A 27,296-nucleotide genomic window follows, 5' to 3' on the forward strand; every position below is an offset into this window, starting at 1 on the left:
AGACAAGGTCTCACTCTGTTGCCCAGGCTGGAATGCAGTGGCGCAATCTCGGCTCACAGTAACCTCTGCCTCCCAGTTTCAAGCGATTCTCCTGCCTCAGTCTACCGAGTAGCTGGGACTACAGGCGCCTGCCACCACGCCCGGCTCCACGCCCGGCTAATTTTTTGGATTTTCAGTAGAGATGGGGTTTCACCGTGTTAGCCAGGATGGTCTCGATCTCCTGATCTCGTGATCCGTCCGGCTGCCTCGGCCTCCCAAAGTGCTGGGATCACAGGCGTGAGCCACCGCACCGGCCAAACTTTTAATCTTAGCAATTTTGTGGGTTTTCCCCTCTAAGTGGGTGTATTTTTGAGGAGGAGCTAATTTTTTTTTCTTTTTTTTTTTTTTGAGACGGATTCTTGCTCTGTCACCCAGGCTGGAGTGCAGTGGCGCAATCTCAGCACACTGCAACCTCCTCCTCCTGGGTTCAAGCGATTCTCCTGCCTTAGCCTCCTGAGTAGGTGGGATTACAGGCACGTGCCACCACGCCCGGCTAATTTTTGTAGAGATGGGGTTTCACCATGTTAGCCAGGCTATTCTCGAACTCCTGACCTCAGGTGATCCGCCTGCCTCGGCCTCCCAAAGTGCTGGGATTACAGGCATGAGCCACCACACCCGGCCAGAAATCAATTTTTCAAAAGAATCAATGCCGGAAGAAATAAGATGTAGCTAAAACATCACTATCTGGGAGGAGAGGAGCATATATATGTAGTCAAAGGGAAAGGGGGACAAATCAGAAGGAATAGGGGCTGGGACCCAGAGCCAGGGGTACAGAGGAATCGCGAACTAAAAGGAGGTGAAGAGTTGAGACAATATAAAGGGGAAGAGGTAGCCCTGCTGGGCCCTGAGAGCCACAGGCGGTCTCTCCACCCATGTACCCTACAGCCAGCCATACATGGCGTCACCCCTCTGGAGAGCCAAAAGAACCCGACTGCTGTACTCAGGTCGTTTCTCCTGTTCTTCCTCCTCGTGCTACACACGTGGAAGCCTTGGCAGTCACTGGGGGTACCTAGGACAAGGCAGTCAGCCCTAAACATTCTGAAGTCCTGACACTGCTTAATTCAGCCTGACCAGGACCCCAGCAAAACCCCTGTGGTCCGGGAGGCAGCGAAAGAAGGCTAGAGGTGGCGGGGAGCCACGGACCTGGGTTCTATTCCTGCCTCTGCCACCCGACTACCGTGTGATCTCGGGCGTCTTGCTTCAATTTCCTCCCCGAGGTCTTGAGGGATGACCGGGAGACAGATCGCTTGGGTTTGAACGCAGGCTACACCAAAGCACTACGATGCGGCGTTGGGCGGGTTACTTAACTCCTGGGCCTCGGTTTTCCCTTCTGCGTGGTATCATTGTAAGGGGTAACGGAGAAAAGCCGTGAGCTAACCCCCGGTGGATGCTAGCAAGCACCGCCGTCTCCCGTCCTCCCCAGGCACAGCCTCTCTCCCCTCCACCCTGCACCTGGCAGGGGGACCGGAGGTCCCTGCGCGCCGGCCAGCGCCCCACCACCCACGCCGCCGGGTCCCGGGCGGCCTGCCGTGACAGCGGCAGTGCATTGTGGGGCTTGTAGTGCGGGACTGGGTCTGGGTGGGTGGGCGCGGCCGCAGCAGTCGCAGCGGGGCCATCTTCGGCGGGCGAGTGGGCTCGGCCTGGGCAACCCGCACCTGCGTCCCCCGCCCGGCCCGATGGCGCCGCGGCCGCTGGGCCCCTTGGTGCTGGCGCTGGGCGGCGCCGCGGCGGTGCTGGGCTCGGTGCTCTTCATCCTCTGGAAGACCTACTTCGGCCGCGGCCGAGAGCGGCGCTGGGACCGGGGAGAGGCCTGGTGGGGCGCGGAGGCTGCCCGCCTCCCCGAGTGGGACGAGTGGGACGTGAGTGCCGGGCCGAGGCCCGCGGAAGGGCGGGCAGGCTGGGGCTGCGATCCCCGCGCATGTGGCCAAGGGGTGTGACCACGGAACGGCCCCGCTGGTGCCGGGAGCTTGGGGGGTCGAGGGCTTGGCAGCCGCAGCGCACAGGCCCCGCGCGGGTGGGCGGTCAGAGCCCGGGAACCGAGGAACGGGTGGGTGTGCTTGGGTGCGTGCGGCGCCGTGGCGCCGCGCCGTCGCTCCACGCCATGAGGCTCGGGTGTTCCAGCGGGGGCCGGAGTTTGGAGGGCGCGGCTCGGGAGCATCCCGGGGCCCAGCCGGGTCGGCTCGCGCCCCTCCGGCGCCTGCGCAGTGCGCCCCGCCCCGGGGGAAGTCGGGAGAAACCCCATCCCCTCCCGCCTGCGGTCGGGACTCCGAGACCGGTGGAGGAAGCGGGGCGCGCGAGCGTAAGGAATTCGCCAAGGGTTTGGAATTCAGGACTGCAAAGGCGGCGTTCGTCCCACTCATCCAGACCATGCCTGCCTGTCCCAGGACGGGTGGAAGGCGGGCCTGGGCCCTCTGGTGCCTTCGGTCTTCCCTCGGGAAAGGTCCTTCGGGAGGCCGCCAGCCGCAACCTTACCTCCGCTTCCCCGCAGCCCGAGGACGAGGAGGACGAGGAGCCGGCGCTGGAGGAGCTGGAACAGCGCGAGGTGCTGGTGCTGGGGCTGGATGGCGCAGGCAAGAGCACGTTCCTGCGCGTGCTGTCGGGGAAGCCACCGCTGGAAGGCCACATCCCCACCTGGGGCTTCAACTCCGTGCGTCTGCCCACCAAGGACTTTGAGGTGGACCTGCTAGAAAGTGAGCGGACACCCTACCCCATCTCCCCGTCTCCCCTACTGGACCAGTCCTGGATTCTCTGCAGGGAAGGGGGCTTCCAAAATGCATGTCTAAGCAGCACATTCCCCTCTACGAATCCTTCCCACCGCTCTCTGGGGCACAGGATTCAGTCCACGCTCTGTGCTCTGACATTTAGGGCCCTTCGTGATCGGGCCTCTCCAGCTGCACCGCCTGCCCCATCACCCCTACCAAAGTCGATAGGCCTAACACAGAGATACTAACAGCTAAGGGTTCATATGCCAAGCACTTGACAGGCATTGCTTAAGAAAACTCCCCTAAACAATTACATAAAACTAGAATCGGTCACTACCCTCGTTATCTCCAGAGGAAAATGAGTTCCAGCAGTAGTATCATGAATCCAAGGTCACCCACCTTTCTAGTCTTTTTTTTTTTTTTTTTGAGATGGAGTCTCACTGTGACACCCAGGCTGGAGTGCAATGGCGCTGTCTCGGCTCACTGCAACCTCCTCCTCCCGGGTTCAAGCGATTCTCCAGCTTCAGCCTCCTGAGCAGCTGGGATTACAGGCGCCCGCCACCACGCCCGGCTAATTTTTGTATTTTTAGTAGAGACGGGGGTTTCACCACATTGGTCAGGCTAGTCTTGAACTCCTGACCTCAAGTGATCTGCCCGCTTCGACCTCCCAAAGTACTGGGATTACAGGCGTAAGCCATCGCACCCCACCATTCTAGTTTTTTTTTTTTGGAGACAGGGTCTCTGTCGCCCAGGCTGGAATGGCAGTGGGCAGTGGCACACCCTCCTCCACTATTGCCTGTCTGGCCCAAACTAGTGTCATCTTTCCTCTCAGCACCACAGCCTCCTCTTTGGTCTTCCTGCTTCCCCTTCTGTCCCTAGTGTCAGCTAGAGAAAACCCATGTCAGGTAACGTCACTCTTGCTTAAAGCCCTTGGGGGGCTCCCCACCCCCTCACTGTGGTCTTTGGCCCCATGTGGCCCGCCCCAGCCAGCCTCACAGCCATCTCTTTCTCCTTCTTGCAGTGCCTCAGCACCCCAGCCTTCTTTCTGTTTCCCAGACACTTCCAGCATGCTCTCCCCTCTGTCTGGAATGCTTTCCTCTGCCTCTTCCCATGGCTGGCTCCTTCTCATCATCCCACTCAGCTCACATGCCACTTCCTTGATGAGACCTACCCAGACCACCCAATCCAGGGCCAACCCCTGTTCCGCCTCAGCCACTTTCCCTTTTTTCTGTTTTCTTTCCTTTTTGAAATGTGTTGATGTCATTGCCATGTCCTTCCCAGTTAGGGAGGGAGCTCCTTGGTGCAGGGCCCCTGCTTGCCTTGCTCACCTCTGTATCCACAGCACCCAGATCAGTGCTTGGCACCTAGCAAGCACTCAGTAAATACTTGTTGAGTGCCTGCTATGTGCCAGGCATTGTGCTGAGGGCTTTGTGGGGATTCAGAGGTAAGTGCCTCTGACTCTCACAGCTTAGAATCCTCAAGTGTCAGAAACATAGCCAGAAACACTAGGGTGCGGGGCGACCAATGGGACTGTGCAGAGGAGCAGAGAGGAAAAGAAAGGTGATCCAGGCTGGGGGACTGTGTTGGCAACCATGTGTTCATAGGATGAAATATGACATTTCCAAGGGAAAAGAAGGGAATGGGGGAAACTGAATGGAGAATGGCTGTGTATAGGCAGGGCAGGGGGTCCTGAGTTTTCTAGACAATAGGACTCCTGGCTCCTATCACAGCCATCACTGACAGTTTTGAACCTGTAGGAGAAAGCTAGGAACTAGCAAGAGGCAAAGCAAGACAACCCAGGGGAGAGAACTGAAGACTTCCATTTATTGAGCACCTATGTGTCAGTCCTGTGAAAGGTACATTGCACATGGTACCTGTGGGTTTTACTGCAACCTGTTAGGAAAGTTCAGTGAGGAGACTGGTGCTTAAAGCTAGGGACTTGCCCCAAGAGACCCACCTATCAGAGCTAGAGCTAAATCCAGTCTGAGTAGCTGCGGAAACTGCAGTGTTTTCCTTGCCCCTGGCTGGTGGAAGCTCACCAAGCTAGAAGTAGGGTGGGTGGGGGCTGTGGGCAGTGAGCGGGGGCCCGGGGTGGGGTGGGGGCTGTGGGCAGTGAGCGGGGGCCCGGGAGGCTCTGAGCTGGCCCCTGGCCTCTCCTCAGTTGGGGGCAGCCAGAACCTACGCTTCTACTGGAAGGAGTTTGTGAGCGAGGTGGATGTGCTGGTGTTTGTGGTGGACTCGGCTGACCGACTGCGGCTGCCCTGGGCCCGACAGGAGCTGCACAAGCTGCTGGACAAGGACCCTGACCTGCCTGTCGTCGTGGTGGCCAACAAGCAGGTGAGGGCTGTGAGAGGGCAGCTCGGTCCAGGCGACGTCCACTCAGAGATGATTGGGCAGGGGCAAGGAGCGCTGCCTGGGCCCATGGCCTGGAGAGGGTGGCTGAGATGCTGCCCCCACCTCTTCTACCTATGCCCTGTCCTGATCCCTGCCTCTGTCTTCCTTCCTCTTTGCCTATCATCTCGTACTCTGGAGAGATGAGAAAAATAATTATTAAGTGCCTCCTATATGCCAGGCATGGTTTTTTGTTTTTGTTTTTTTTTTGAGACAGAGTCTTGTTCTGTCGCCCAGGCTGGAATGCAGTGGTGTGATCTCGGCTCACTGCAACCTCCACCTCCCGGGTTCAAGCAATTCTTGTGCCTCAGCCATCCGAGTAGCTGGGATTACAGGCATGTGCCACCACACCCAGCCAATTTTTGTATTTTTAGTAGAGGTGGAGTTTTGCCATGTTGGCCAGGCTGGTCTTGAACTCCTGACCTCAAGTGATCCGCCCACCTCAGCTTCCCAAAGTGCTGGAATTATAGGCATGAGTCACTGTGTCTGGCCCCCAGGTGTGGTTTTGAATAACATTTCTTCTTATGCTTCTGTTGACCCTATAAAGTATGGGATGCTATTCCCATTTTATAGATGGGACAGGCTAGTCTTGTAATCTTTCCAAGGTTGTTCATCTTGAGAGTAATAGAATTGGTCCAGGCGTGGTGGCTCAAACCTCTACCCCCAACACTTTGAGAGGCCAAGGAAGGTGGATCATTTGATTCCAGGAGTTCGAGACCAGCCTGGGCAACATGGTGAAACTCCGTCTCTACAAAAAAAATGCAAAAAATTAACTGGGTGTGGTGGTGCCTGCCTATAGTGCCAGCTACTTTGGAGGCTGAGGCAGAAAGATCACTTGAACCCAGGAGGTCGAGGCTGCAGTGAGCTGTGATCACACTACTGCACTCCAGCCTGGGTGACACAGCGAGACCCTATCTCAAAAAAAAAAAAAAAAAAAAAAAAAAATAGTGGAATTGGGACGTGTAATGCTAAAGCTGTACCTTTTCCACTCTGCTATGCCCTTGCAAATTCTGGCTCTAGATCAGAGAGCTGAAGCTGGTAACTGAAGAGAGGTAGAACAGGTTAAATAACAGCTAACATTTATTGTGTGCTTACAGTGTGCCATACATGTGGTAAGCACCTGACAATCATGACCTCACTTCCGCCCTCCAAATACCCCGTGATGGGCCCTGCTGTTACACTAAATACCTGGAGTTGCAGCTGGCATGTGGCAAAGCCCAAACTTGAACTCAGATATTCTTCAAAGTTCCTCCTCTTAACCAGTGTGCTGTACCTCTCCTGGGTGCCAGAGAGTCGCCTTGGGCCCAGGAACCCTCAGTATCACAGACCTTGGGTCCCATTCTCAATATCAGGTGAAACTGCCAGAGTACAGAGTCTGATCATATTTCCTGTGGCCTAAACTCAGGTGCCTCTGAGAGCTGTGGGACCTGTTTCCAACTTGACATGGAGAGAGACTGTATGTCTTCGACCTCAGATTCCCCAACCTATTAGGAAACATTTGACAATTATTTATAAATAGGGTGACTGTATGTCCTTTTCTGTCCAAGACAGTCCCCATTTACGACTCTTGTTCTGGCACTATTAATAGTGCCCGCTCTGAGCCTCAGATTGCCCCAGTTTGGACCAGGAATCACATCATATCCTATTTATAAACTAATTTATAGCAGTTTTGAACCTGTAGGAGACAACAGCTAAGGTCCCAGCAGTCTCTGAATTGCTCCAGGAAGAATCATTTAAATCTTGGGCCAGGGTTGAAATTACAACATACCATCACCAGTCATGCTGTGTAGTGGTCCCTTGTTTTCCTCCAGCTAGTTTCTAGAGGTCTTGTCTGGAAGTGATCCTACTGTATCATCTCTCCATGACTGAGTTTAGGAAACTTGGTTATCAAACCAACCTGAGTTGGAACCTGGCTCTACCACCTATCACTGTTACCTTAGCTCAATGATGTCACCTCCCTGAGCTACTTTTCTCATCAGTTAAGTGTGGACTGTGAACATTAAATAAGCTGAAGTATATACGGGCCTATCTACAATGCTTGACACATAGGAAGTGCTCTATTTCTAGCCGGGCGTGGTGGCTCATGCCTGTAATCCCAGCACTTTGGGAGGCTGAGGCAGGTGGATCACCTGAGGTCAGGAGTTCGAGACCAGCCTGGCCAGCATGGCGAAACCCTGTCTCTACTAAAAATACAAAAATTAGCCAGGCATGGTGGCTCACACCTGTAGTCCCAGCTACTAGGGAGGCTGAAGCAGGAGAATCGCTTCAGGATTCCACCACAGGAGGTGGAGGTTGCAGTGAGCCAAGATCGTGCCACTGCACTCCAGCCTGGGTGACAGAGCAAAACTCCATCTCAAAACAGTGGCTAATGATGCAATGAAAAGAGGTTGGTACAAAGGAGAGCCCAGGGTGAGGGAGAGAGCATTGAGTTTAGGCCCAGGGGTCCAGAGGCTACTTCTGGGAACTTGGGGCCTGATATTCCCGGGGATAGCCTAAGAACAGTGTATTTCATGAATGACAAGGGTGTGAGTGTGTTAGGAAATGCTGCCAGCTGTGTTCTGACTTCTGTGTCTCACCCAGGACCTGAGCGAGGCCATGAGTATGGGGGAGCTGCAGCGGGAGCTGGGCCTACAGGCTATCGATAACCAGCGGGAGGTTTTCCTCTTGGCAGCTAGCATTGCCCCTGCAGGACCCAGCTTTGAAGAGCCTGGCACCGTGCACATCTGGAAACTGCTCTTGGAGCTTCTCTCCTAGGCTGGAGCTCTCCTGCTCGCCACCTGCCTGTCAAGACCATAGTTGTACTGCTGCTGCTTCATTGCCAGACTGGGCCTGGGGCAAGAGCCACATGGCAGCATTTCCCTTTTCCCCTCCTTTGCCTTTCAAGAGCAGGGCCTGGGCAAGGCCAAGAACCATGCAGAAGCCTTCCTGGTGGGGTGGCCGTGAAGCCGAAGCAGGGAGGTGGGTGAGACAGAGGGTGGGGAGGATAGTGTCTGGCTCATTCCAGGCTGGAATGTGGATCCAGCTTTCCCTTCTCTTACCTGTACAGTGAGATGCTCAGTGGGCTCAATCCTCCACTACAGGTCCCGGTACCTGAGGAACCAGTGTAGGTGTCAGAAATACTCCTAGAGCCTCAAGGTCTCCTAGTCCAGAAACAGTCTGGTGACGTCATGCCCTTCTCATGTGGGCAGCTTCTGAGTGGTGACACAGCAAGCCTTTGTTCCTGTCCTGCATTGTCCAGCCCCAGCTCCACCTAAGTGACTTGTGGCCTTGTGCAATCTCTGCCTCTCTGACCCCAGGGCCATTATTTTTAAAGGGAGGTGGTTTCCTAATTCGGAGATGCCTTTCCCAGCCATGGGAGTGTGAAGTGCTAGGATGAACCTGGCCATCCTAGCAAGGAGCTTTCTGAAGACCTCCCTGCTTTTCCCTGAGCCCAGGCCTGGCCTGCCAGCCTCTCTTGACTACAGAATAACTGATATTCACCCACCAAACAGAAAAAGTGAAGGCTGGGTTTTTCCCCTCTAATCTGGAGACAAGCTGCTGCTCTCGTACTAACTGTGCCAGTGCCCATGTTTACAGAAGTCAGGGGAAGGAAGGAGCCTGTGTCCCTGGGACGACAGTCAACTGGAGCTAGGTGTTGACCTCAGAACTGCATTTTATTTATTAATTTATAAGCAGAACAGGCCAGAGTTCTAGGCTCTGTTTCTAGGTGCTGTTTTCAAAACCCCAGATGACAGTCATAGAAAATTTGGAACTTAGGAAAATAGCTGGAATCATGAATGACAATGAGATAACACACAGATGTCAGTGGAGACAAAGTTGTGGGTTCCTCCTCCCACCTGGCTTTGAGGCTGTCGTCGATATCATAGTACTTTACATGGATTCACATGAACTGAAACACCACCACTTGGCCCAGGATGTTGAAAGGGTGCAAATTCCTTCTGGGTAGATAAGAAATGACTCTGGGAGAGGATTTCCCTTATGTGAATCTAGGTAAAAAGATGGAAAAAAATTGTATTATGTGATCCTAAGGACAGGAATAGCAGACCAGCCAACGGGATGGCCTTGGGTACATCACTCAGCCTTTCCGGACCCAATTTTTCCCCAGTGAAAGCCAAGTTGGACTGAATTTCTGGAGTTCTCATCAGTGCACATTCCATAGTTCTCCAGTGCTTGGCGATCAGCCCAATTTAAGGACTGGCTCTGTACTGACATTTATTATCGGTACAGGCAAAGAGGAGCCTGTTGTCTGTTAGGGACCACTAAATCAACAACCACAAATGGATTTTTTTTTTAAGAGGAGCTGTGCACCTCAATTTGCTGTCTAGTTGAGAATAGAGATTGTGTGCCTTCATTTCATTTGACATTTACCCAGCATGCCTCAGTTCCACACCGTGACCAGTGTAAGAAGAGGAACTATGATAAAAACAGTTCAACAAGCCGCAAGGAGGGTGGGAAATTCTGAAGTCCAGAAGCGAGTGTGATTTTGGAAATTGGCTGCTGTGCCCTTGGGCGCCATTTGAAGGATCACTGTTCTCGAAAGTGCTGGTTCACCTTCTGCAGTAAGAAGTGATTTATGGGCTCTTATGTAAAATTTTAAGAATGACTTGGGTTTTAGAGTAGCCTTTGAAACTTTGCTGGCAGCTTTTCATTTTGTCATTGGAAGGGTAAGAGACTTTTCTCCTTTGTTCTATGAACTCCTTGTTCTTCAGGGCTTGAAGGTGTTAACAAAAAAACCTTAGACAACTTTAACGAAGTTTAAAAAGTATGTTCTGTTTTTGAGCAGAAAAAAGATTCATGAACTGGTTAGTACTTAGCACCAAAAGCAGTTCAGAATGCTCAGCCCCACAGTGTGTGTAGGCTGCATTTATAGCCAGAGAAACGAAAATAACTTAGGTTGCCTGATTGGCTGCAGTCTGGCATTTGCCTTACCTGAACATGTTTTAGCAGCCTTCAGCCGACGATTGACTGAAGGTTTGGCTGCTGTGATTGGCTAAAATTCGGCTACTTGTTAGAAGAACATACTTTTAGGTTAGGTTACGAGTTGTTTACACTTTAAGTTACAATTCACTGTGTACAGAGGCAGCTTTAGGCCAGACTTAATTCAGCTTCACAGTGTCCCTCATTTTGCTCAGCCCCTTAATTTTGAGAGATTGACCAAAATCCCAGGCACTGACACTACCTTCTGTCACTATTTGACCTCATTATGGAACTCACAGTTTACAATGTTAAATCAGTTAGAGGATTCTGTATGTCTTCATGTTTCTGTTACTGTAACCGTAATGAGACCATTTGAGGTACAAAGGATGACTGCATTGGTGTACTTAAGACTACAACACATCAGTGGGGACCTTAGGATGGCTATCAGGAGTGTAATACCAAGAAACTGGAATGCATCCCTTAATATGAGTCTCCACAAACCAAACTGATTGGAATCAAACAACTCAAGTTCAGACGATAAAAATCGTTCAACAGCATGCAAGCTCTGCTGCTCATAGCCTGTTCAGGGTATAATGGCAATTAAGGACATAGTTCACTATGAAGTACCTTAATTGAAAGTGTTTGATTTTTTGGTTAGCTTTTGGTAACACAAGTCATGGTGATTGGGATACCCACTAAAAGAAACATGAAGATTAGAAAACCTTGAACAGCTAAGCTTGCTGTCTACCATTCAGGATGCCTGCAAACCAACCACTAGCTGCTCCTGAAAACACATTATGTGTTCCTTTTCCCTGAGAAATATCCTTGATGTGTTTGGTGGCAGTATCTACAGAAGCGGCAGCCACCACCGCCTTTTGAAGCTCTCCATAGTAGTAGAATCAGGAAAGATAAGCACAGCGTTCAGTTTTGTTCAGCACCATACACAAGCTCCTAGCTGGGCAAAGGAAATCTAAAGCTGCATGAAGTTCCATTACGTGTTTTTGTTGAACACAGGTGGCCTCATCCATTCAACCATCCATCCATCCGTCCATCTGTCCATCCGTCCACCCATCCACCCACCCACCCACCCCTACATCCACCCACCCATCCACCCATCCATCCATCCATCCATCCATCCACCCACCCACCCATCCATCCACCCACCCATCCACCCATCCATCCACCCACCCACCCACCCATCCACCCATCCATCCATCCACCCACCCACCCATCCACCAACCCACCCACCCATCCATCCATCCATCCATCCACTCGTCCACCCATCCACCCATCCATCCATCCATCCATCCACCCATCCACCCATCCCTCCATCCGTCCACCCACCGACCCACCCACCCACCCACCCACCCATCCACCCATCCATCCATCCACCCACCCACCCACCCACCCATCCATCCATCCATCCATCCATCTGTGGCTTCTACCTGTGCGAATCTCTGTGCTACAAAATTCTTTTCAATTTAGCATTAACTTTAATTTCCATACAGTTGGCACCTCACTGCCGCCAAAAGTGAGTCTGCAGGAACCCCACTGGAACATTTGCTCAGGGGAAACTAACTAATCATCTGTTTCAAGGTTGGTATTCATTTTAGTCTTTGACCTCTGATTATGGGGACTTTCAGGGAAAGCTGTTCGCAAGGCGAGCGTGAATCAGCTGAAACAGCAAGATCTGAAGTCAGGACAGAGTAAGCAAATTATCCACAGACCTAATATGTACCCTCTGAAGCTGGAAAGTGGGGGCCACCTGGTAGCATTTGAGCAGGGGTCACTTATGTTCCCCCATAAGTCTGCACAGCTCCTAAACAAGGTCCAGTGGGGAACCTGTTTTTATGTCGTCCCTTTATAGCATGCTGTAAGGGTGCATAACCACAGCCAGTGAGAAGGGACCCTACTGGATTTAACCCAGTGACATTATATAAGCAATCGCTTGGAGCCACATAGGTAGTTCCCAGGTCCTGAATATGTGGTGCCTGAAAGCATAGGTGTAGGCAGTATTCCTTGCATAGGCATTACCTGGACAGGTTTTTTTCCATATTGGCACTTATTAATTGAAAAGGTCAGGGTACCACTTCCAGTGAGTGTAGGGAAGCAAGCAGTAGTGGTGTTTAGAATATCAAGGTTAGCTGCTGGATGTGGTGGCTCACGCCTGTAATCCCAGCACTCTGGGAGGCCGAGGTGGGCGGATCACGAGGTCAGGAGATCGAGACAATCCTGGCTAACACGGTGAAACCCTGTCTCTACTATAAAATACAAAAAATCAGCTGGGTGTGACGGCATGCGCCTGTAGTCCCACCTACTAGGGAGGCTGAGGCATGAGAATCACTTAAACTTGGGAGGCAGAGGTTGCAGTGAGCTGAGATCACGTCACTGCACTCTAGCCTGGGAGACAGAGCAAGACTCCGTCTCAAAAAAAAAAAAAAGGTTAGCATTCCACTCTTCCTTTGGGGTTTCAGGGTGACTTATTGGGAAAATGGAGAGATACTGGCATTAATGGAATCGTTTCCTGATTTGAGCATTAAGTCACAAACCCAACAGGAACTCCAGTTTCTTGCTAGAGCATTAGCCTTTGCTAAAGCCAGCCCCAGATTATGGTCCCACGGATTTTCCCATAAAGAAAGGGAAAGGATTTGCGGGCAGAAAATAGGAAAGAGAGGGAGAAAGACAAGATTTTTGCGATTGCAGTGAAGTCTTCATCCACATCTAGGGAAAGCTGTTCATGTCTAGGACGTGATCTGCTTCTGGGGAAAAACTTCCCTGGTTAGCTTTACCTTAAAGTCTCCAACAGGTGTGTAGTTCCAGGAGTCTGGAGAGGTCCTTTTGAGTTGTGAGATGTGGACCCAAGGTTCGAAGCCCTGAAGTTTTACCACAGTGTGGGTAATAGAAGAACTTGGTATCGTCTCTTTCTGTGAGGTTTAAGGGCACTTTTTCTCTGATACCATCTCCAGAAGACCTAGTCTCAGGTTACAGATTGTGAAGGCTTTGATGGTCCTCTGTGGGTCACAGAAAGTTTATTTTATTTTGTCAAAATACAGTGTGACATAATGCATTATAGCTTTGTAGTATTTAGTGGCATCAGCATTTAGGAGAGTAGGAACTACGTGAAGTTCTGTTAGGAGCACGGGCTTTCTAGTAACTATTTCATAGGGGTCAATCTGTGTCTGTCGTAGGAATGGATCCGATCTGCTGACCAAAGGCAATGGTTGGCTTTCTTCTTCAGAGATCAGAAAAAAATGAAATTCAAAGCCAATGGTAGTACCTTTGGCCAAGATAATCCAATCGATTCAGTTAACTTTGCCAATTTTAGTTTTAAAATATTTGTCCTTTTGACCTTTCCAGAAGACTGAGGGTGAAAGGGACAATGGTAGCACCACTGTGTTTCTAACACTTTATTTAGCTGCTTCATAGATTGTCCAATAAAATGAGTTCCTCTGTCACTGGAGATTTTTCCAGAGATGCCCCATAAAGGAAACACATGTTCTTATAACTCCTTAGCTACTGCCATAGCATCAGCTCTCCTACATAGGAAAGCTTCTATCCAACCAGAAAACATGCCAGCTATTACAAGAACATACTGATACTTAACTGAGGGTGGCAGTTGAATGAAGTCCATCTGTAAGTGTTCAAATGGTCCATCAGGTGTTGGTGGAAATACACCACTTGGAGTTTTTATTATCTTCCCTGGATTATGGGTTTGACAAACCAAATATTGGTTATAACCCATTTCAGCATTTTAGAGTAGTTACACTGTCGGTATTTTTTATAATTTGGATCATTTTGCTCATTTGTGAGGTGCAGAGGTTGTTTTTTGTTTTTTTGTTTTGAGACAGGATCTCAGTCTGTCACCCAGGCTGGAATGCAGTGGTGCAGTCATGGCTCACTACAACCTCCACCTCCAGAGATCAAGTAGTCCTCCCACCTCAGTCTCCTGAGTAGCTGGGACTACCAGTGTGCGCCACCATCCCCAGCTAATTTTTGTAATTTTTATAGAGAGGGTTTTATCCTCTTGCCCAGGCTGGTCTTGAACTCCTGGGCTCAAGCTGTCAGTCCAGCTCAGCTTCCCAAAGTGCTGGGGTTATAGGGAAGAGCCACCGTGCCTGGCCAAGTGCAAAGCTTTTAACAATAGAAGTTTCAAGGGCTCAGGAAGGACCAGGGGGCCATCTAGGCTCTCCATGAGTTCACGCTTAACAATATGTTTACGTCTGTCGGATAACAATTTTGGTTTTCCACATCAGGTGCATTGCACGGTTAGATGGGTCATCATAAAGGTCATCAATCTAGTGGCATTCATTCCATTTGCACATCCTAACTGTTTCAGCACTATCTGATTTAGCATGAAACTCTGCCAGGGCAGTCCCTTGATATTCAGGTTCAGCTTTCCATGTATGGGCTTCAATCTTATAAGAATTTGTTATTTATTTTTCACCTTTACTCAAGATAGCTTGGAACTTATACCAATTTGTGATGGCAACAGGATAGTAGCAAGTTCATCCACTTGAGTCTGTTTTTAATAGGGGCTCCACTAGAAGTGAGAAACCCTCTTTGTTTCCATAACATGCCAAAATTGTGGACTGCAAAGGCATGTATATATACATAGCATGTCTGCTATGTATATAGCATTTTCTGGTTTCCCTTTAGCTATATGATAAGCTCAAGTGAGAGCAAAAGCTCTGCAGTTTGAGCTGACTGAAACTGGGAAGAGTCCGCTTTTTATTAACTCATTTTGGGTTTTAATGACATATTTTGCCAAAGAATAATTTCAAATGGGGGCTGGGCACTGTGGCTCACGCCGGGCGTGGTGGCAGGCACCTGTAGTCCCAGCTACTTGGGAGGCTGAGGCAGGAGAATGGCGTGAACCCAGGAGGCGGAGCTTGCAGTTAGCCGAGATCGCGCCACTGCACTCCAGCCTGGGCAACAGAGCAAGACTCTGTCTCAAAAAAAAAAAAATTTCAAATGATGTTGGTTTGGTCTACTTGCTGGAAAATGCTGGGTGTGACTGGAATTTAATAGACTTTCCACAGCACGTGGAACTTGCAAAAAAAAAGTTCATTCCCTAAAACCAGGTCAGATGAACCCTTTACCAATCTGGTGGTTGCTGCCACTGCCTTTAAACAATTGGGATATGCCTTAGCTATGGGGTCTAATTGCAGGCCATGATATGTGATGGGCCTGTGCTTTCCCAACTATGTTCTTTTTTATGTATGTATGTATTTATTTTTTGAGATGGAGTTTTGCTCTTCTTGCCCAAGCTGGAGTGCAGTGGTGTAATCTCAGCTCGCTGCAATCTCCGCCTCCCAGGTTCAAGTGATTCTCCTGCATAAGCCTCCCGAGTAGCTGGGATTACAGGTGCCCGCCACCACGCCCAGCTTATTTTTTGTATTTAGTAGAGATGGGGTTTCACCGTGTTCGTCAGGCTGGTCTCGATCTCCTGACCTCAGGTGATCCCCCCGCCTCGGCCTCCCAAAGTGCTGGGTCAACTATGTTCTTGAGTAAGAACTCCTGATGCCTGATTGTTATGTTTATGAACAAACAAGATGAAGGGTTCAGTATAATTTGCAAATCCTAGAGCAACCATAGCTGTTACTTTCCATCCTGGTTATATTTCTTAATTAGACTGCGAAGTTCTGAATGAAGTCCTTTTTAAATAGAGCAGTTAATGCCATTTCTGTCTCTGCAGGTTTCACAAGTAGTGTTTCTAAATGAGCTCTATAATCTGAAACTGGTTCATCTTTCTTTTGCCCACAAGATTATGTGATTGACCAATCAATTTTTTGTGGAAAAGCCTTAGGGATTGAATTTAAAAGATCTTCAGCAATTCTTCTAGTTCCTTTTTGCCCTCCTCTTGGGGTTTTGGAGTGGTCTTTAGTATCCTCAGGCTGTTTCCATTCGGCTCCTGCTGTCAATTTTCAAGCTTCACCAGTATCATGTGAATAAATTGGTAAAGATTAGAGAGTCCTGAATCATAAGCTCCTATGAGGATTCTCAATTTTCCAATACATTTTTGAGTATTTTCTCTTGGATTAGTTAAGTCTTTATGATGGCTCTAAGCTCAGCTTTAGACCATGGAGTAAAAGTGGTTACAGCAGGCAGGCTGGTTGACTAGAGAGTCTCACTTTGTAAGGCATTTGTCCAACTTCCCCTTTTTCATTAGCCTCAAGGAGAAAAGGTAACTGAGCAAAAGGGTTACTGTACTCAAAGCATCGAGGCAAAGAAGAGACAGAGAAGGAGCAATCCAGGTTCATGTGCTGCATGAGCCTTTCATTTGCGTTTTGTAAAGAATCTTTTAGGCAATTTTAGATTTGTATAATCTTGTATAATCTTTCAGATGCCTCTGCATACTGATTTAAAATGCATCCCATTGTTTTTGTGGAGTTTTTGATCCTTTCTTTTCTAATGTGTCCCACAAATAAACAGTTTTATTTAAAGTTTCCTCATCATGGCCATTTTAATTCTAAGTTGTTCCTAGTAAGGTTAGCCTGTTTTTCTAAAAACAAGTTCTGGGTCCATAATTTTGGTTTTTTGTTTTGTTTTGTTTTTGTTTTTGAGACAGTCTTACTCTGTCACCACCCAGGCTGGAGCGCAATGGCACGATCTCAGCTCACTGCAACCTCCGCCTCCCAGGTTCAAGCAATTCTCCTGCCTCAGCCTCTCAGCCTCCCGAGTAGCTGCGATCGATCACAGGTGTGCACCACCGCCCAGCTAATTTTTGTATTTTTAGTAGGGAGGGGTTTCGCCACATTGGCCAGGCAGGTGAGGTGATCTGCCCGCCTCGGCCTCCCAAAGTGTTGGGATTACAGGTGTGAGCCATCACACCCGGACTTGTTTTGTTTTTTGAGATAGAGTGTTGTTTTGTCGCCCAGGCTGGAGTGCAGTGGCGTGATCTCGGCTTACTGCAACCTCTGCCTCCAGGGCACAAGAGATTTTGCCACCTCAGCCTCCTGAGTAGCTGGGACTACAGGCATACACCACCACACGCCCAACTAACTTCTGTATTTTTTGTAGAGATGGGGTTTTGCCATGTTGCCCAGGCTGGTCTCAAACTTGTGAGCTCAAGAGATCTTCCTGCCTCAGCCTCCCAAAGTGCTGGGATTACAGGCATCAGCCACCACACCCAGCCCCATAATTCTTACATATAAAATTAGATGGAGTCCCAGACTCCTTGGATTGAAACAAACCCATTATCAAAAGGATAACCTACCCAATGCCTCTAACTGGATCCATCCAGTTTATTATGGGATGCAGTCCAATCCAGGACCCAGCCCAGTAAAAATTGCTCAGATAAACTTGGAGAGCTCAAAACACAAATTTATGGAGCTCAGAATCCTAGGAAGAACTCACTATGACCTCCAGTTGCTGTGAGGGGTCACTGGGCACAATGGGCCCTGGCAGATACCTTTTTGCGTGGTCACTCAGTGCTCCCGGAGGTTGCTGAAGTTATACTTTGGATCCTACTTCTGACACCAATTTGTTAAAAGAAAAATGTTATAGACAAGTTAACTTTAACAGTTTAATTGAGCAGAAAAGGGTTCATGAACCAGGTAGTGCTCAGGACCAAAAGCGATGGTTCAGAATGTGTGCAGGCTATATTTATAAGCAAAGAAACGGAATTGGCATACAGAGATAGCCTGATTGGCTGCAGTCTAGCGTTTGCCTTCTTTGGACATGTTTTGGCAGCCTTCAGCCTATGGTTGGCTGAGATTTGGCTACTTGTTACAAGAGTAGACTCTTACATTAGGTTGCAGGGTGTTTACACAGTAAGTTAGGTTATAATTCACTATGTACAGAGGCAGCTTTAGGCCAAACTTAACAAAGGTCACCTTTGGAACCAGCACTAATTGTTGAGGGGGTCCCTGGGGTCCCTTTTTACCTAATGAAGATCTGTCTGTGTCTAATGAATATCTTGTACAATTTTTAAAGTCCCCAGTTGTGGGAGGTGAACTTGAAGAATAAAGTTTCATTATGTTTACTTGAGCTGCTTTTATCAAGACCACTCTCAAAACCTCAGGTCCCAGCAGCACACTGAGGGCACTGAAGATCCAGAGTGTCACCGCTCTCTGATACTGGTACAGAATGTAGGTGTCCTAGAGCCTGTGGGTTGGTGGTCAGCAGCTGTGCTCCTCTGGCAGGGCTGCTGGCCTGTCCTCAAGGCACAGTGCCACAGTGCTCATCTGCTTTGGTTTCTACCACACGTAGACTGGGCAAAGTGGGTGAACAGGCCTTAAGAACCTCACCTAACTGGCTCTGTGGTGCCCTTACCCAGCTGCTCCTGAATATGACTTTGTGATTCAGGAGCCACGATCACCTGCTCTTGGGAACCAGTCCAGTTACCTGGAGCTGCTCATCTCAGAACGATCTAGCCTGGGTGATACTGTGTTCCCCCAACTGCCTAAACCCAACAGCTGCCAACTTAGCTGAGCTTGGGAACAGAGTGAAATGTTTGGGCGGCTCTCATGTTCCAACAGAGATGGCTGGAGGGGAGGCTGTGGACCTGAGGGAGTGGGTGGCAGCGAGCATGCAGAGCGTCCACTCCTCACATAGAAGGGAAGTCTTCACTACACTTACCTGTTGAACCTGTGTCTGGTCACTCACCTGGCACTGGGGGCCTTTGTTCTTAAGTAACTCAGATGAAGCAGTGGCTTCTGATTTTCCATTCTCTGACCTATTACCATCCCTCTGAAGAGGTCACCAGAGATAGCTTCCTGGGATGGGCTGAGGAGGGAGGATCACTTGGGCCGGAAGATTGAAGCTGCTTCTGCAGTGGGCCATGATCATGTCACTGCACTCCAGCCTGGGATACAAGAGCAAGGCCGTCTCAAAAAACCTACAAGACACACATGGCCTAGGGGTGGGGCTAGTGGTAGGGAAGGCTTCCTAAAGTTCATTCCTCAACTGCATAAAGACACATGCTAAGGGGCCACCCCAGCCAAAGGCCTGAATTTGGAATCCTGTGGAGGACCTAAGATGGAGCCAAATAGGCCCTCAGGAGCTCCGCTGCAGACTAAGCACTGCTGTGTGCTTCCGAGGGCCAGTCATTGCTGGAGTCTACGGCTGGCTCCAGTAAGGGGGCTTCTGGGACTCTCCCAGCCTGCCTTGACGGTATGAGACTGATGGGCAGCCTTCAGGGGTCCTTAAAGGGGAAGACAGCAAGCAGAAAGCCTAGGCTTAGTTGTTGGACAGACTTCAAACCCCACCTTGACACCTTGTAGCCTGTTTCCTTACCTGCAAGATGAGGATAAAAACACGCACCATACAAGATTTCACATGAAATGATCTATGGAAGAAACCAAGCGCTCCTTTTTGAGAACGAGTGACAAGAGACAGCTGATAGGCGATCCCGAGAAACCCTGGGAATGAGGTTTTTGTGTGACTAATAGTTGGGGATCAAGTATCAGGACATAAGGAAATGCCCAGGGCCCACTCCATACCCTGCTTGTGATCCTGCTGCATTGTGGACATCACCTCATGCCACCAAATCAGGCAAGCCTGGCCCCAAAGGATGGCCATGCCATGTGTAGCCCACTGCTTGGCACACAACAGAGTGGGATTCAGCAGTCCACCAGTCCCAGAAGCCAGGTTGGGGGCCTGGGATTCACTTCAGACCGAGGCCAACATAAGCAATCCAAAGAAAAGCAGAGAAGGCAGGTCACTCAGAGGGCAGGCCAGGAGTTGAGCTCCTTACCCTCTGCCAGTCAAGCCACAGCTGGCCTCAGGCTAGGGCCCCACCAGCCCCCAGCCTAGTGGGGGGACTAGCATGGGCAAGGCAGGCCCCTTCCAAGCAGCCCAGAGTTCCCGGCAAGCTTCTGTAGAGGTGAGAGGAACTGCTGTGCGGGAAATGGGCAGAGAGCCATCGGGATGAGGCCAGAGGCCGTGCCTAGAAGAGCAAGTGAATGTAGCACTTGCTGACAGGCGGGATGGCCTCTCAGCCCCGGTAGAGGTAGTTTTCACTGGGGCAGCCCCAGGGTTTGCCTGAGAGCAGAAAAATGCAAAATCATCAGAGAAGTAAAATATATTTGTTTTATTATGTACACACTATATTTACATCACCCACCCTGAAAACAGCAGGTTCTGGCTTTTCCGTGAACCCCCAGATGAATATAAATTGGAGCCTCTGAGAACAGTTCCTTCCCCAGAGCGGGGAGTGTGCACGTGTGTGTGTAACCTTCTGATTCCATGGGACCTGGCCAGCCCCTCTGGAGCCACACAGCACCTCCTTGCCTTACACCCTGGCTCCAGCCTCACTGGTCCGGGGGAGGCCTCAGCCTGGGGCAGCTGTGATGTAAACCAGTCACTCCACCTCCATCTTCCTCTTCTGCAAAGAATCGAGGAAGTCTTGCCACTCTGCTGGGTAAAAGCGTTTATAGACGTTGATCTTACTCCGAATCTGTTTTGGGGTGTCTTGATAGTAATTCTTCTCATCACGGGCCATGGCCTAAGAGGAGAAAGGCTACTTTAAGGAGGGCTAGACAGGCAAAGGCTCAAATCTGAACTCATCCTGAATTAGGCAAGCCACTTGCTATCTATCCCTGAGGTCCAGAATCCTGACCTCCAAGGCTGTGGTGCACCGGGCACAGTGGCTCATGCCTGTAATCCCAACACTCTGGGAGGCCGAGGTGGGAGGATCTCTTGAGCCCAGGAGTTCCAGGCCACCCTGGGCAACACAGTGAGACCCTGTCTCTCCAAAAACAATAAATTAACCATCCTGTGGTCCCAGCTACTTGGGAGGCCGAGGCAGGAGGACTGTTTCAGCCCGGGAGGATGAGGCTGCGGTGAGCCATGATCACACCACTGAACTCCACCCAGGGTGACAGAGCGAGATTCTGTCTCAAAAAAAAGACCAGGAAGGCCTGAGAGTCCAGCGGGCCAGGGAGGAGCTGGGGCCAGCTGAGGAGCTCATGACCCATCATAGCCAGCTAATCCTACTTGGGCCCAGGGGTCCAGTGTAGCTGGATCTTTCAACTGTTAAAGGAAGCCAAAAATAGACTTCCATCCTGGGTGACAGAGCAAGACTCTGTCTTGAAAACAAAAACAAACCAAGAAACACCATGCGAGCAAAACATTTATCTGTGAGTGAGACTGGAACCAAGGTCAGTCAGTCTATCCTTGCCATAAGCATTCATTCAAGTTAGATCCCTGTCAATGGGATCCATTTCCTAGAGTCTCTTTTTCCTCCCTTTGCACTCGGTTTCAGGAAACAGGTGCTGCGCAAGCAGATCAAGCCGCGAATGGTCCAGGGCGCCTTCCCAGCCAGCCCACGGGGCCTGAGCCGCTCACCTTATAGTCCTCCCCGTGGTTTTCTACCATGTAGCGTACATAGTCAATGAGGTCCCGAGACAGAGTATTTCCTTTCTTTTCTGGAAGGCTGGCTTCTGCCTCCAGGTCTGGAGTGATGAGAGAAGCGGGGAGACAGGGAATGAGGCTTTGCTTTCTGTGCTCTTTGAGCTGTCCAATCACCCCTTCACCCACTCCCAAGCCACAAGACCCACCACACCAACCACCTGGGGGTCTTTGCCTCCCCATTCCCAAATCCATTGTTGGAACTTCTTTCAGCCCCTTGGATCCCAGACTCTGTCTCCTATGACCCACTCATCTACCAGTATGGCAACTTTTGGAAAGGGAAGTCGCTTCTCTCCGGGCCTCGGGTGGATTTACAAGGAAGGTACCAGACTAATAACCTCTACTTAGTGGCAGGTCTCAGGACAGAGATGAAGGCACATACCTGCCCACAGGACAGGGCTCCCTTCCAGCTATAAGCCTCTCAGAGAAGCTCTTGATGTATTATTGCAACACATGAAATGGGACGGTCTAAATACATGAGATCTAGAGCTGCCGGGTCTGGGGCCTGAGGCGGGGCCCCAGCACCTTACTAGTGCTCCACGGGAGAGAAAAAGCCAGGATGTGGAGCCAACTAATGGCTTCACTTTTAAAATAGGCAGGCAAATCCTACTCCATTTCTCATCTAGAAAGAGAGAGAAAGAGCTACCTCAGAGAAATGAAGTAGTCGAATCATATCCAGGGGTTAGGTCCTCATATTGTGTATAGTCAAAATTATCTTTGACATGGTTGCCAGGGGCTGGAGGTAGGGGAAGATGGGGAGTTGTTTAATGGGTATAGTTTCAGTTTTGCAAAATGAAAAGGTTTTAGGGACCTGTTGCACAACAAAGTCAATATCCTTTACTGAACAGCGCACTTAAAAATGGTTAGGATGGTAACTTTTATGTGTTTTTTAACCACATTTTAAAATTTTTAAAAATGTTCCTCTTTGACTACAGTAAGTGCATATGGCTTGGTATATACAATCCTGTGCAGTAATTCTTCTGAGAACCACTGAGATAAAAGACAGGAAATCAAGGAATTCTGTATCAAATGTCTGGCCATTCAAATCCTTTATCTTTAGGGGAGCTGCTTAAACTCCCTGACAGGTAAGGGGAAGGATGAATGAAGAATTCTAGAGTATTCCCACTTTCCTGTAGGGTTTACTCTCCTCTGTTTTAGCGTTCACTCTCTATAGCTTTAATATACATAAAATCGATTTTGTCATTGGAACATTTATTGAGATGGTGGAATCCCTAAAAATCAGTTCATCCTTAAATTCATGAGAAGCCATACCCATGCCTGAGATTTACTGGTTTCTCTTCTATTCTCCCAGGCACCTGGGTACATCCTCCCTAAACATCTCTGACCTTAGTTCACACAGTAAGGTCAGGGTTTAGTCAGTACAATGAAAAATGAGCCAGCCAGGACACAGTCCTAACTCTGTGAACTTTGAACCAGCTCACTTCTCCCCTCTGAAACTTGGTTTCTCCATCTGCAAAATGAGGACATCTTAGGGCCCTTCCCAGCTTCCCACAGTGCAGGACAGTGACCTAAAGGAATATATGGACCACACCCACCATTCAGCACATAGGGCTTCCGTACAAGCTCTTTAGGCCTCTCCTCTATGTCCACCTCCATGGCCTTCACCTGCAGAGAACAGAGCCCTTGAGACCAGAAGGATCTTTGATGAGGGAAAGTTATAGACTCCTGCTTATCCCAACACAACTACTAACCCATAAGAATCCCTGCCCAAGGTTAGGTAGAAGTAGGTAACAATGAGAACTAATGCCCTGGAGGCTTTTTCTCTCTCTCTCTTTTTTTTTTTTTTTCTTTTTCTTTTTGAAACAGAGTCTCATTCTGTTGCCCAGGTTCAAATGCAGTGGCACAATCTTGGTTGACTGCAACCTCCCCCCGGGTTCAAGTGATCTCCTGCCTCAGCCTCTCAAGTAGCTGGGATTACAATAGTGCGCCACCATGCCCAGCTAAATTTTGTGTTTTTAGTAGAGATGGGGTTTTGCCATGTTGGCCAGGCGGGTCTCAAACTCCTGGCCTCAAGTAATCCGTCTGTGCCTTTTACCCCCAACATAATCTTGGTGACAAGGACTTTGTGTTTTGTTCTCTATTAAATCCCCAGGGTGCTTAGGATGTGACATGTTCTCAATAAGTGGTTAACCTAATGAATGGGCTTCCCGAATGAATTTGTTCCATTGCCTTAGGTAAGTTTCTTTTTATTCTTTCATGCCAGAGGAAAATGGCACTACCATTTCTTGAATAAATGTGAGGCTACAGCCACACAGTTAGATAGTCCCTAAGGCAAGGAGTGTTATACCCATTTTATAGATAGGCAGAGAAAGATGAATTGCTTGCTTTTCTTTTGGGAACCTGGATTCTTTTAATAGTTGTTGAAGCCTCCAGGGGGCCAGGCGGATCACTTGAGGCCCAGCCTGGCCAACATAGCGAAACCCTGCCTCTACTAAAACCACAAAAATCAGCCGGGTATGGTGGCACACGCTTATAATCCCAGCTATTTGGAACGCTGAGGTGGGATATCGCTTGAACCCGGGAAGGAGACTGCAGTCAGGGAAGCCTAGGGAAGCCTCAGACCAAGGATGATTGAATAACAAAGAAAAGGTGTAAGTAAAGATCTCCAACTCTTAGGGAGTACTAATTAGGAAAGTTAAGGGTAGAAAAAGATAAATTAAGGAAAATACCGTTGAGATGCTAATGGGTTAATTTCAGAGAAAAAAGACTGAGTAGAGGGTGTATGGGGAATGTGTGCTGGGGAGGAGCGTGACGAAGGTCGTAAAGAGACCCTTGCTCACCGTCAGTTGAGCGTTCTGACTGTGGGGAGGTCGAAAACTCGGAAGGGCCTGAGGGAAGGAATGGGCAGTACCACGTTCTGACACCTAGGTCAGTATGGCGGGGGAAGAGTAAAGAAGACAAGGACCGAGACCCCGCCATGTCAGTACCTTTCTCTTACGGAGGGGCACCGCCCTGTTGGGGTCCACAGCCAACCCCATCTCGGCCAGGTTCTGCCGCACCGATTTAGCGTGGTCCCAGGCATGTCGGATGTGGGAGCTACCGGCAAAGAGAGACATCGCGGATCCGTCATCTCGCGGACCGTCCCGGCCGAGGCCCACGGCCACCCGGAACCCCAGCCCCCTCACCATTCGATCCGCGGCGCTGCCTTCCGTCGAGCATTCCGGTTCAGACGCTTTCGGTTGACACTGTAACCAAACTTCTGCCTCCGGGTTTTGCCCTTGGCCTTGGGCATCGCGCTGACCACCGCACCAGCAGCTCAAACACGCTGCCTCTCTCTCTCAGACCTCGTGTAACAAACTCCTTCCGGAAGGCGTGCACAAGGCTTTGCGGGCATTTGGGGAAATGTAGTCCTTTTGTAGCACTACCGTGCTGAGCACTACGACTCCCAGGATGCAACGAGCACTTGCGCCTGCGTACAAGGCTCAATCTATTCGTTTCCCCGCCCCTTTCATGACCTTCACCGGGAGGCTGAGCTCGGAGTCCCGATTTTCTCCTGCTGCTGTGGTCCGGACATGGCGACTCCCGGCCCTGTGATTCCGGAGGTCCCCTTTGAACCATCGAAGCCTCCAGTCATTGAGGGGCTTAGCCCCACTGTTTACAGGAATCCAGAGAGTTTCAAGGAAAAGTTCGTTCGCAAGACCCGCGAGAACCCGGTGGTACCCATAGGTAAGTGGGTGCGGTAGGAACTGCACAAGGAGAGGACAGTGATGTCGGAGGGAAGGAAGTAGAGAAGGACCAGAGCGCTAGCGGGGAGCGGAAGGAGAGCGGACTAGAGAAGAGACGAGGGGGCGGGGCGGTGAGGGGCGAAACTGATTGGAGCGGGAGCAGCGGGCTTAGGGGGCGGGATTTGGGGCCTAAGATTGGGAGGACTCTGTAACTAGGAAGACCTCGACGCGACCTACCTTCGCCGCCCTCCCTCCGCTGTGATCCAGAGATCTTGGCTTTGGGGAAGCGAGACCCAAAGCGGGGAATGACCTGCGGGGCCCGACCTGCTGTTTCCCAGTTGCTTTGTCCCCTCCTCAGGTTGCCTGGCCACGGCGGCCGCCCTCACCTACGGCCTCTACTCCTTCCACCGGGGCAACAGCCAGCGCTCTCAGCTCATGATGCGCACCCGGATCGCCGCCCAGGGTTTCACGGTCGCAGCCATCTTGCTGGGTCTAGCTGTCACCGCTATGAAGTCTCGACCCTAAGCCCAGGGTCTGGCCTTGAAAGCTCCGCAGAAATGATTGCAAAACCCAGGGAGCAACCACTGGCCCTACCGTGGGACTTACTCCCTCCTCTCCTTTGAGAGGCCCATGTGTCGCTGGGGGAGGAAGTGACCCTTTGTATAACTGTAACTGAAAGTTTTTTCAAAAATCCTAGATGCTGTTGTTTGAATGTTACATACTTCTATTTGTGCCACATCTCCCCTCCACTCCCCTGCTTAATAAACTCTAAAAATCCACTTGTATTTAATTCAGTATCATCCCCATGGTTTTTGGTCTTTGATTTTGGAGGAAACGGACTTTGGAGTGGTGCTTAGAAATCGTGTAGTCTAGTGATTCCCGAACTTTCCTAGTAACAGCCACCCAGGGCACTTTGAAAGCAGAGATTTGGCCAGGCGCAGTGGCTCACACCTGTAATCCCAGCACTCTGGGAGGCCGAAGCGAGCGGATCACCTGAGGTCAAGAGTTCAAGACCAGCCTGACCAACATGGAGAAACCCCATCTCTACTAAAAATACAAAATTAGCTGGGCGTGGTGTTGCATGCCTGTAATCCCAGCTACTCGCGAGGCTGAGGCAGGAGAATCACTTGAACCCAGGAGGCGGAGGTTGCGGTGAGCTGAGATCGTGCCATTGCACTTCAGCCTGGGCAACAAGAGCAAAACTCCATCTCAAAAAAAAAAAAAAAAAAGAATCTCAAGGTCACTCCTTGAGATTCTAGTTCAGTGGGCCTAGAGTAATGCCATTTAAAAATACTGGTCTAGCCAGCAGTTTTTCAAACTTTCAGTAGGACAACCTTCCTTCAGATGAGGCCTCCCATAGTCGGGTCAGAGGCAGAGGGTTCTGCCCTCCACTCCGCATAACCTCCTCACCCTGCTCCCACCTCCCTAGAGTCTATGGGGCTCCACTGATCTAGACCATCTGGTTCTTTTTTTGAGACGAGTCTCACTGTGTCAGCCAGGCTGGAGTGCAGTGGCACAATCTCGGCTCACTGCAACCTCCGCCTCCCGGGCTCAAGCAATTCTCCTGCCTCAGCCTCCCGAGTAGCTGGGATTACAGGTGTGTGCCACCACGCCCGGCTAATTTTTGTATTTGTATTTTTAGTAGAATACTAAAACAACATGGTTTTACCATGTTGGCCAGGCTGGTCTTGAACTCCTGACCTCAGGTAATCCCCCCGCCTCGGCCTCCCAAAGTGCTGGGATTACAGACGTGAGCCACCACGCCCAGCCTAGACCATCTGGTTCTTGACACAGTATAGAAGAGGAAACAGGCTCAGAGAAGCAATCTGGTACAGTGGGAAGAACACAGTCCCGAAGCTCTCCAGAGATTTGTGTACATAGTGTTTGAGGGTTCTGGAAGAGGAGGCTGAGGACCTGAGCACACTCTACAAGAGAGGTGACCTGTTAGTTCCTCCTTCATGTAGTTTCAAACAAGTATTCCTGGTCTGTGGTCAGCGCTCCTCAAATGTTGGATTTGAGGACCTGCGCTCTTCCCGAGTGATTCTGCTGTTTTCAACACCAGCTTCAAGCTGGCAGAAGGAAAAAGGGAGTGAAGACACACCCCTTCTTGAACCCCCCCAACAGTCTAGATCTCAGAGTGGAGGGCTGTACTAGGGCCACTAAGTTTCTTGCCTCCACCATGTTCTCTCAGCTTTGAGGCAGAGATGAT

The 27,296-nt window shown here is 50.1% G+C and overlaps 3 protein-coding genes across 7 annotated transcripts; 2 read left to right on the forward strand and 1 right to left on the reverse strand.

Annotated features, from left to right (window-relative positions):
* The first annotated feature begins 1,601 nt into the window (after positions 1-1,601).
* Positions 1,602-18,033, forward strand: ARL10 (ADP ribosylation factor like GTPase 10). Of its 2 annotated transcripts, XM_034961013.3 has the most exons (4): positions 1,602-1,898; positions 2,528-2,729; positions 4,903-5,078; positions 7,713-18,033. In XM_034961013.3, the coding sequence occupies exons 1-4, from the start codon at positions 1,716-1,718 to the stop codon at positions 7,884-7,886; spliced, it is 735 nt and encodes a 244-aa protein (XP_034816904.1). In that variant the 5' UTR covers positions 1,602-1,715; the 3' UTR covers positions 7,887-18,033. The 2 variants fall into 2 exon arrangements, with proteins under 2 accessions (XP_034816904.1, XP_034816903.1); XM_034961012.3 differs by lacking the exon at positions 7,713-18,033 and having other exon boundaries at positions 1,607-1,898; positions 4,903-5,711.
* Positions 18,034-20,067: 2,034 nt separating this feature from the next.
* On the reverse strand, positions 20,068-24,688 carry NOP16 (NOP16 nucleolar protein). 4 transcript variants are annotated; one of them, XM_008958012.4, is made up of 5 exons: positions 24,548-24,688; positions 24,350-24,458; positions 22,958-23,027; positions 21,339-21,445; positions 20,068-20,408 (listed from the first exon to the last, which is right to left on the reverse strand). In XM_008958012.4, the coding sequence occupies exons 1-5, from the start codon at positions 24,652-24,654 to the stop codon at positions 20,103-20,105; spliced, it is 699 nt and encodes a 232-aa protein (XP_008956260.1). In that variant the 5' UTR covers positions 24,655-24,688; the 3' UTR covers positions 20,068-20,102. The 4 variants fall into 4 exon arrangements, with proteins under 4 accessions (XP_008956260.1, XP_003806881.1, XP_008956263.1 ...); XM_003806833.4 differs by having other exon boundaries at positions 20,068-20,496; XM_008958015.3 differs by having other exon boundaries at positions 20,068-20,405; positions 22,958-23,061; positions 24,548-24,581.
* A 246-nt stretch (positions 24,689-24,934) lies between these two features.
* HIGD2A (HIG1 hypoxia inducible domain family member 2A) lies at positions 24,935-25,877 on the forward strand. Its single transcript, XM_008957991.5, has 2 exons — positions 24,935-25,088; positions 25,446-25,877. The coding sequence occupies exons 1-2, from the start codon at positions 24,935-24,937 to the stop codon at positions 25,610-25,612; spliced, it is 321 nt and encodes a 106-aa protein (XP_008956239.1). The 3' UTR covers positions 25,613-25,877.
* Positions 25,878-27,296: the final 1,419 nt, after the last annotated feature.

The sequence above is a fragment of the Pan paniscus genome, chromosome 4, assembly GCF_029289425.2.
Source record: "Pan paniscus chromosome 4, NHGRI_mPanPan1-v2.0_pri, whole genome shotgun sequence".
Lineage (NCBI taxonomy): Eukaryota > Metazoa > Chordata > Mammalia > Primates > Hominidae > Pan > Pan paniscus.

Excerpts from the sequence above, each read along its gene's own strand:
- ARL10 (XM_034961012.3), top strand. The coding sequence starts at position 1,716 with ATGGCGCCGCGGCCGCTGGGCCCCTTGGTGCTGGCGCTGGGCGGCGCC. Across the intron at positions 1,899-2,527 it reads CCGAGTGGGACGAGTGGGAC|CCCGAGGACGAGGAGGACGA; the intron begins GTGAGTGCCGGG and ends GCTTCCCCGCAG. Across the intron at positions 2,730-4,902 it reads TGAGGTGGACCTGCTAGAAA|TTGGGGGCAGCCAGAACCTA; the intron begins GTGAGCGGACAC and ends GCCTCTCCTCAG.
- NOP16 (XM_008958012.4), bottom strand. The coding sequence starts at position 24,654 with ATGCCCAAGGCCAAGGGCAAAACCCGGAGGCAGAAGTTTGGTTACAGT. Across the intron at positions 24,459-24,547 it reads GCAGCGCCGCGGATCGAATG|CTCCCACATCCGACATGCCT; the intron begins GTGAGGGGGCTG and ends CTTTGCCGGTAG. Across the intron at positions 23,028-24,349 it reads TGCCCCTCCGTAAGAGAAAG|GTGAAGGCCATGGAGGTGGA; the intron begins GTACTGACATGG and ends TGTTCTCTGCAG.
- HIGD2A (XM_008957991.5), top strand. The coding sequence starts at position 24,935 with ATGGCGACTCCCGGCCCTGTGATTCCGGAGGTCCCCTTTGAACCATCG. Across the intron at positions 25,089-25,445 it reads GAACCCGGTGGTACCCATAG|GTTGCCTGGCCACGGCGGCC; the intron begins GTAAGTGGGTGC and ends TCCCCTCCTCAG.